This window comes from Entelurus aequoreus, linkage group LG02, assembly GCF_033978785.1.
Source record: "Entelurus aequoreus isolate RoL-2023_Sb linkage group LG02, RoL_Eaeq_v1.1, whole genome shotgun sequence".
In the NCBI taxonomy this organism is placed as follows: domain Eukaryota; kingdom Metazoa; phylum Chordata; class Actinopteri; order Syngnathiformes; family Syngnathidae; genus Entelurus; species Entelurus aequoreus.
Genome location: NC_084732.1, coordinates 16,800,450 through 16,810,378, shown reverse-complemented (window position 1 = coordinate 16,810,378; position 9,929 = coordinate 16,800,450). Strand labels below are relative to the sequence as shown.

General features: G+C 42.9%; 1 protein-coding gene across 1 annotated transcript in view; it reads left to right on the top strand.

Moving 5' to 3' along the window:
* The window catches only part of larp6a (La ribonucleoprotein 6, translational regulator a), a 29,542-nt gene extending 20,130 nt beyond the window's left edge, over nucleotides 1–9,412 (top strand). The window contains exon 3 of the mRNA XM_062023367.1: nucleotides 7,642–9,412. Coding sequence (XP_061879351.1) covers nucleotides 7,642–8,754 — 1,113 coding nt within the window. The 3' untranslated portion in view covers nucleotides 8,755–9,412. The remainder of the gene's footprint in view (nucleotides 1–7,641) is intronic.
* Nucleotides 9,413–9,929: the final 517 nt, after the last annotated feature.

The following is a 9,929-nucleotide window of genomic DNA, read 5'->3' as shown; positions in this document are numbered from 1 at the left end:
TAACTGCTCTTTCTGATGAAAGCATACATTTTTCACTGAGGAATACGCTAATGGTGACTAATTGGCACCTATTTCATGGTTCTGGTCTTAAAAAAAGACGTCTCCAGGTAAAATTGTGATTTTAGGCTTGTTTTCTAACAGAGATTCTAACCTTTTCGACCTCGGGGCCCAACTTTTCCACTACAGAGGGGCCCAGTCAAATATTAACACTGAATTAGTCATCTTGATTTTATTTGTGTTCAACAATTATAATGACATAACCTACTTAGTTGACAACCATGTCAAATGATATGAAAGCATGTGTTAATCACAAATATTATTTACTTTACACATAAACCTTAGGCCAGGGGTCGGCAACCCAAAACGTTGAAAGAGCCACATTGGGCCAAAACTACAAAAAACAAATATGTCTGGAGCCACAAAAAATTAAAAGCCGTATATAAGTTTTACAATGAAGACAACACATGATGTAAGTGTCTATATTAGCTATAATAGCCTACTATCATGACTGTCATAGGCTGAAGCAAATCTTCGTTGACAGAAATGATGAAATTTAATATTTATTCTACACATTTTTACAACATTAGTAAATCAGAGTTTACTCAGAAGGTGAGAACTCCTGGAAATGACTGGCTTTTAATGGCCAACGGTATAGATGTGTGTGTCCAAGTTAAAGAAAACAGCAGACTGTCTTTTTTTAATACATTTATTACAATCTTTGGCAAACTTATGTTTGCTGTGGTCTGGAACAACATGGCACACAAACAACTATCTGAAATGCAGCCTATATTACATACAGATAATGTGTCATGAGACATGCACCACTAAGTTATATACAAAGAGGATAAAAGTAAAGGATATTAAATGAGCTTAAATATACCTACAAATGAGGCATAATGATGCAATATGTACATACAGCTAGCCTAAATAGCATGTTAGCATTGATTAGCTTGCAGTCATGCACTGACCAAATATGCCTGATTAGCACTCCAACAAGTCAATAACATCAACAAAGCTCACCTTTGTGCATTCACGCACAGTATAAAATGTTTGGTGGACAAAATGAGACAAAGGAGTGGAAGATTTTACATGTAAACAAACTGTTGCATTTGTTTATATTTTCCCCTCCATCTTTTTCCATTTTCAAGCCTTTTTTAAAAATGCTCCAAGGAGCCACTAGGGCGGCGCTAAAGAGCCACATTCGGCTCGAGAGCAGCGGGTTGCTGATCCCCGCCTTGGGTGTAGGTCAGGCATAAGGGACTCATAATTGAAGAAAAATAAATGTACATTAAATGACATTGTGCTGAAATAAACTAAATCAATAATGAATATGATTCCTAAATACAAGTTTAATTACAAATGAAAATACAGCTGCACCACTGTAGTCATAATTGTTGTGCTTTAGGACCTTCACTGACTTTTGCGCCGGACTTCTTTGGTTTGATATTGTCTTTATTGCCACAAGTGGTGGAAAAGTGTATTACAACTGGGTACTACTGCGGCCCATATGGACCACAGAATGAACCACTGAGAATTGTTTTGGGCGGCCCCCAAGGAGATGCTCGCAGCCCAACAATGGACACTTTTCTAACAAGCACATTTTGGAACGCCGATTTTTAGCTCCAAAATGTCAGCAGAAGACGGGAGGCAATTTCATGTTGCATAGTTTGTGTTTTAGAATAGAATAGAATAGAAAGTACTTTGTTGATCCCTAGGGGAAATTCAGCACCACAGTTCGCTCACAATAGACTATAAATACTATACAGCATTATTCACATATTCTACATATACTCTACATTTAAGTGCAGTCAAGAAGGAACATATGCATTATACAGTCTGATGGCTGTCTGTATGAAGGACCTCCTCTGTCGTTGCATTTTGGTAGCATCCTTCACCTTGAATCATGTTATCATGCAGAATTTGAAGAAATGATCAAATATGTCTGTCAGATGCGTTGTCGCAGATTGTAGCAATACGACTATGTGGGCTCTGTACCGAGGATGTCGTCGTGGCCTTTGAGACACTTGTGATTTAGGGCTATATAAATAAACATTGATTGATTGATTGATTAATTGACTAAAGAAGTTGTCAGCCTGCATCCATTTTCAAATGATAAGATAATGAGGAAGTTCTCTACTCAAATTGACTGGCACAAACTGGGACTGACCAAGCGAGAGGAGTGTCATTTGCAGCAATCATTTCAATGATTCTGACTTTGAAGTAGGGCTAGGCAATATGGCCTTTTTTTAATATCTCGATATTTTTAGGCCATGTCAAGATACACGATATATATATCGATATTTTGCCTTAGCCTTGAATGAACACTTAACATTAAACATTCTGTTTTTGTTTACTTTGCAGCCATTTTAGTTTTAGTTTCGTTCTGTATAGCCTTCCCTAAGCTTCAATGCCTTTTCTTAGGTGCACTCACCTTTTGTTTATTTTTGGTTTAAGCATTAGACACCTTTTTACCTGCACACTGCCTCCCGCTGTGTCCGACATCTACGAAGCAATTAGCTATCTACTGATATGGAAAAGTGTTACACGGTTACTCTGCCGAGCTCTAGACAGCACCGACACTCAACAACAACACATCATTTGCAGACTATAATTACTGGTTTGCAAAAATATTTTTTACCCCCAAATAGGTGAAATTAGACCAGAATGTATCTCACGGCACACTACGGATGATGTTCGAAACCGGTTCTCCCGGTTGTTCGATAAGAAAAGAACCGATTCCATGGACTCGAATCCCTTTTTGAGAACCGGTACCCGTTATCGAGGCCACTATAGTAAAGAAAAAGAGTTGGTTCTTTATTCGAATCCCTGGGAATGAATCCAGTCCCACAGGAAATGCCCTGTGGGACGGCAATGTTATGCCCATTTGATTTTAGACTCTTACTGACACCTTGTGGCGATATGAAAATACTACGCGTCATTAGTTTGGGCACTTCCGGGTTGGCGACGTCAGTTCAGTTCATGAGACAATTGAGAAGTAGACAAGTTGTGTTAGCTCTTACAAGCCTTTGAAAAGATAAGTCTGTAAGTAAACTGTTTAACTTGTTTATGTAACTCAATATTAAGGTGGAAAGTGGTTAAATTTGATACTATGATGTTTATTGAAAAACGATTTTTGTGCACTGTATCAATGGATGTTTTGAGGACTTAAAATGGCTGCCAGTCGTGTATTTCCACCATCGAAAACATTTTTTGGAAGAAGAATTGTTGATTGATGACTGTGGTGTTCTTAGTATCATAGTGTGTGTAGTTAGTATGTTCCAATAGCAGCAGAAGTGCACTTTTTGGAGAGCTGTATTATTTTCAATTTTGTGCCCAAGGGACTGATTTTATTTAACACTATTATTATTTATACACCTATAGTGATCACAGAGACAGGTTGTTTTTGTGTTACTGTATATATTTGTTTTTCTGAAAAATCCCACTTAATATACTTTGGGTAACCGTCTTTTCTTTTTTTTTTTTTTAGGGGGTAACAGTTAATTTTTTTTTTTTTTAAATTATAAAATAAGTGAGCTTTTGTTAAACCAAATATTGTGTTTTTTTCCATATACAACAAACTATCTGGATTCGATAAGAGAATCGATAAGGAATCGGTTCGATAAGAGGATTCGATAATGGGCTCGAACTCGATAATTTCTTATCAAACATCATTTTTTTCCAAGATGGCTGCGCTTCAGAGCAGCGGCTTCGTGCGAGCGCTCCTGGAAGTGTAGACCGATTTGGCAAAAATACCCCTCAATTCAGTCAATTTCATGGCTGGCTCACAGCGTGTTCACTCCGTGATCACTTACGACCGACTTACGATTCTGGATGTGGAGAGATCGGGCCATTTTGGGCTGAAAGATGCGTGTACGGTGGACCTACTCGCTAGCTTGGGAATTCTTCGCGAGCTACATCCAGCAGTGGCCTTTGAAGCAGCGGCGTCGACTACCAGCGGAGACCGTCAGCGAAAGAGACGTAAGCGATGCGCTCGGAAGCAGAAGCGGGGGTGTCGGGCGGGGCTAACAACAAAGCTAAATGCTTTGTTGTTAGCGGGGCTAACGAAAAAGCTAAATGCTAATCCACAAAGAAGCGCTAATAAGGAGTCTGTTAAGCTAAAACTAGCCAGCGCCAGGCTGGATAATCCCTGCACACATAGCAATTCTTCTAGAATAATATACAACTCACATAATGTTTTTTCTGCGTCAGAGGTGGACATGCATTTTACTGAGGTGGCAAACAATCTAAAAATTCCTGTCATATCAATTCCTAGATATGGTCGAAATTATTTAAAGTGCACTATGCATAATAAACGTAACATTATTAATATTGCTACTACGGATACTTTCAACAAAAACTCCTCAAAACAGCCCACTACCTATAATATGGGCTTTTTAAACATAAGGTCATTGTCTTCCAAAACGTTATTAGTTAATGAAGTCATCAGAGACAACAATCTTGATGTCGTTGGTCTAGCCGAGACCTGGCTCAAACCAGACGAATTTTTTGCGCTGGGTGAGGCGTCTCCTCCTGGCTATGCGGGAACGCATATTGCCCGCCCCATTAAAAGGGGTGGGGGTGTTGCACTAATATACAACAAATACTTTAGCCTTACCTCGGACCTAAATAATAAATATAACTCGTTTGAGGTGCTTACTGTGAGGTTTGTCACACCGCTGCCTCTCCACCTGGCTGTCATCTACCGCCCCCCTGGGCCCTATTCGGACTTTATCAATGAATTTTCAGAGTTCGTTGCTGATCTAGTGACGCACGCCGACAATATAATCATAATGGGAGACTTTAACATCCATATGAATACCCCATCGGACCCTCCATGCGTGGCGCTCCAGACTATAATTGATAGCTGTGGTCTTACACAAATAATAAATGAACCCACGCATCGCAACGGTAATACGATAGATCTAGTGCTTGTCAGGGGTGTCACCACCTCTAAAGTTACGATACTCCCATACACTAAAGTAATGTCCGATCATTACCTTATAAAATTCGAAGTTCTGACTCATTGTCAACAAACTAATAATAATAATAATAACTACTATAGCAGCCGCAACATTAATACTGCCACAATGACGACTCTTACTGACCTACTGCCTTCAGTAATGGCGCCATTCCCAAATTATGTGGGCTCTATTGATAACCTCACTAACAGCTTTAACGACGCCCTGCGCGACACCATTGATATTGTAGCACCGCTAAAGCTAAAAAGGGCCCCTAAAAGGCGTACCCCATGGTTTACAGAAGAAACTAAAGCCCAGAAATTATCATGTAGAAAGCTGGAACGCAAATGGCGTGCGACTAAACTTGAGGTTTTCCATCAAGCATGGAGTGATAGTTTAATAACTTATAAACGCATGCTTACCTCAGCTAAAGCTAAATATTACTCAAATCTCATCCACCTCAACAAAAATGATCCTAAATTTTTGTTTAGTACAGTAGCATCGCTAACCCAACAAGGGACTCCTCCCAGTAGCTCCACCCACTCAGCAGATGACTTTATGAATTTCTTTAATAAGAAAATTGAAGTCATTAGAAAAGAGATTAAAGACAATGCATCTCAGCTACAACTGGGTTCTATTAACACAAATACGACTGTATATACGACGGACACTGCCCTCCAAAATAGTTTCTCTCTCTTTGATGAAATAACATTGGAGGAATTGTTAAAATGTGTAAATGGGACAAAACAAACAACATGTTTACTTGACCCAATTCCTGGGAAACTTATCAAGGAGCTTTTTGTTTTATTAGGTCCATCAGTGTTAAATATTATAAACCTATCACTTTCCTCTGGTACTGTTCCTCTAGCATTCAAAAAAGCGGTTATTCATCCTCTACTCAAAAGACCTAACCTCGATCCTGACCTCATGGTGAACTACCGGCCGGTGTCCCACCTACCGTTTATCTCGAAAATTCTCGAAAAAATTGTCGCACAGCAGCTAAATGAACACTTAGCGTCTAACAATCTCTGTGAACCTTTTCAATCCGGTTTCAGGGCAAATCACTCTACGGAGACAGCCCTCGCAAAAATGACTAATGATCTATTGCTAACGATGGATTCTGATGCTTCATCTATGTTGCTGCTTCTTGATCTTAGCGCCGCTTTCGATACTGTTGATCATAATATTTTATTAGAGCGTATCAAAACGCGTATTGGGATGTCAGACTTAGCCTTGTCTTGGTTTAACTCTTATCTTACTGACAGGATGCAGTGTGTCTCCCATAATAATGTGACCTCGGACTATGTTAAGGTAACATGCGGAGTTCCCCAGGGTTCAGTTCTTGGCCCTGCACTCTTTAGTATTTACATGCTGCCGCTAGGTGACATTATACGCAAATACGGTGTTAGCTTTCACTGTTATGCTGATGACACCCAACTCTACGTGCCCCTAAAGCTGACCAACACGCCGGATTGTAGTCAGCTGGAGGCGTGTCTTAATGAAATTAAACAATGGATGTCCGCTAACTTTTTGCAACTCAACGCTAAGAAAACGGAAATGCTGATTATCGGTCCTGCTCAACACCAACATCTATTTAATAATACCACCTTAACATTTGACAACCAAACAATTAAACAAGGCGACTCGGTAAAGAATCTGGGTATTATCTTCGACCCAACTCTCTCGTTTGAGTCACACATTAAGAGTGTTACTAAAACGGCCTTCTTTCATCTCCGTAATATCGCTAAAATTCGTTCCATTTTGTCCACAAGCGATGCTGAGATCATTATCCATGCGTTCGTTACATCTCGTCTCGATTACTGTAACGTTTTATTTTCAGGCCTCCCTATGTCTAGCATTAAAAGATTACAGATGGTACAAAATGCGGCTGCTAGACTTTTGACAAAAACAAGAAAGTTTGATCATATTACGCCTATACTGGCTCACTTGCACTGGCTTCCTGTGCACCTAAGATGCGACTTTAAGGTTTTACTACTTACGTATAAAATACTACACAGTCAAGCTCCTGCCTATCTTGACGATTGTATTGTACCATATGTCCCGGCAAGAAATCTGCGTTCAAAGAACTCCGGCTTATTAGTGATTCCCAGAGCCCAAAAAAAGTCTGCGGGCTATAGAGCGTTTTCTATTCAGGCTCCAATACTATGGAATGCCCTCCCGGTAAAAGTTAGAGATGCTACCTCAGTAGAAGCATTTAAGTCTCATCTTAAAACTCATTTGTATACTCTAGCCTTTAAATAGACTCCCTTTTTAGACCAGTTGATCTGCCGTTTCTTTTCTTTTCTTTTCTACTCTGCTCCGGGGTGGACCGCTAGCCTGTCCATCAGATGGGGACATCTCTACGCTGCTGACCCGTCTCCGCTCGGGATGGTTCCCGCTGGCCCCACCATGGACTGGACTTTCGCTGATGTGTTGGACTTTCACAATATTATGTCAGACCCACTCGACACCGAGGATGTCGTTGTGGCTTGTACAGCCCTTTGAGACACTTGTGATTTAGGGCTATATAAATAAACATTGATTGATTGATTGATTGATTGATCCCTACGGCACAGTGGTTGAAAAAGACTGAAGTACACAATCATGGCTTCAGGTTCCTAATGTGGTGTTTTCATGCACAGAATTATCCAAGAAGGGAGACTAATTTGTGTCTTTTTTCCAGGTGAAACACTTGACCCGTGACTGGAGAACGACCGCCTTCGCCCTGAGAAACTCGAAGGTCCTGGAGCTGAACGAGGAGGGTCGCAAGGTGCGGCGCACGTTGGCCGTGCCGGTGTTCGCCAGCGAGTCGCTGCCCAGCCGCATGCTGCTGCTGAGCGAGCTGCAGCGCTGGCCCGAGCTGGCCGAGATCACGGCCGGCGTCAAGGAGAACGGCGGCGGCGGCGAGGCCGGGGCCACGCAGCAGGAGCAGCTGATGAAGCTGCTGCTCAAAGCCTTCGGGACGTACGGCACCATCGCGTCGGTCCGAGTCCTGAAGCCCGGGAAGGACCTGCCGGCCGACCTGAAGAGGCTGAGCACTCGCTACTCTCAGCTCAGCGCGGAGGAGTGCGCCATCGTGGAGTTCGAGGAGGTGGAAGCGGCGGTTAAAGCCAACGAAGCGGTGGGAAGCGAGGACGGCGCGCTGGGCTTGAAGGTGGTCCTGATCGGAACCAAACCCCCGAAGAAGAAAATGCAGAAGGAGCGGCCCCGGGAGGAGGGGGCGCCGACAACGGGGATGCGCAAAAGCCGCTCGCTCAACAGCCGCGTCCGGGAGCTCCAGTACCACGGCGACGACTCGGCCTGCAGCTCCTCGGACACGGAGAGCACCCCCACGTCGCCCCGGCTGGCCAGGAAGTCGCAGTCCTGCAACAAGCTCAGCCCCACCGCCGCCGGGGCCACCTTCCAGAACAATCACCTCAGCCCCGGCATGTCGCCGCGCAACAGCCCGTGGTCCAGCCCCCGCGCCAGCCCCTGTCCGCAACGCAAGTCCCCCCACTCCAACAAGTCCCCCCTGGCCAGCGAGGGCCGGCTGAGTCCGGAGCCCGGGCGCCGCTGGGCCGACTACTCCTCGGACAGCAGCATGACTCCGTCCGGGAGCCCGTGGGTGCAGCGGCGCAAGCAGGTGGCGTCGCAGGAGAGCAGCCCCGTGGGGAGCCCCATGATGGGCAGGAGGATCCAGACCGCCGACGGGCTCCCGCTGGGCGTCATGAGGCTGCCGCGCGGCCCCGACGGGACCCGTGGCTTTCACTGTGTGGCACTGGGGGCGCGAGGGAAGAGTGCCGCCACTCAGACTTGACACGTGGAAGAAGGGAAAAAAATCCAATAAAAGCCTCTCACTCGTACTCCTCCCTTGGGAACCTGAGCTGTCCTTTGGGCCCCTGTCCCTCATTTGAGACTGGAGATTATTTTTGTTGAGTCTGTTCTATTTTTATACGAACTTGAGTTGTCATGGTTACATTAGTACTCCGCTAATGGACATTTGAGTGGATTTAAAAGTCATCGGACTTCCTACACGCTATCGGGAAGACTTCCATCCAAAATTGTCACTTTGTGGCTGTTGAAGGAGTTTCCGTGTTTTGTTTGTTTTATGGGGGTCGATCTTTTTGTTCTTTTTAAATGAAGTGTTCTGTCCCGTAACGCTTCTCCGGTGTAATGACCTGCGTGGCAAAGGCACATGGAGCTGATGGGAAATCACCATATGCCTTTTCTTTTACATGCTATTTAAACCACCATGGACATTTCATTTCTTTTTAATCTTCATTTTAATTTCCTGGCACTTTTTTGGTAAGGAAAGGTCTCCTTTGTTCAGCAGGTAGCTGTTTTTATTTATTTTTTTAAACTTTGTTTCACGTTTCCCGTCCTGTGAGGAGTGAGGTCAGGCAAGAAGAGATGCTCGGGGGTGTTTGTACAGTGCAAGACCTGTTGTACAAATAAAGAACTAATACCACACCTGACTGGGTTTGTTCTGTTTTTTTTCAATCCCAGAACATCCTAGTAGGTTTATTATATGCGGGTTTTGGCCCAAAATGTGTAAAAATGAGGACAAGTAGTGATGCTGTGCTGGAGTCATGTGATCAAAAAGGCACAGGTGTCAAACTCAAATTTGGCCCACGAAAGCCTGGAAATAATATGCGTTAATAAAATGCTTAATCTTTTCTTACTAAATATATTTGTTCTTTAACTTTTGACATTAAAAATCATGTACTGCATGCAGTTGCACATTTTTTATAATTCAATATCAAAATATGTATTCCAATATAAAGATAAATACTGTACTTTAATGTTTACTTGACTTATGATTTCAAAACAAACTATCAAATTGTAGACTGTAAAATTGTCAATAGATTTTACGGTTAAATTCCGCCGATTGACTTTTTTTACCATAAAATCAACCCTGGTTCTGTTTTTGTTTTGTTCATATGCATTAAGACACTAACACATTAAAGAAACCAAACAAGATTTTACGGTAAA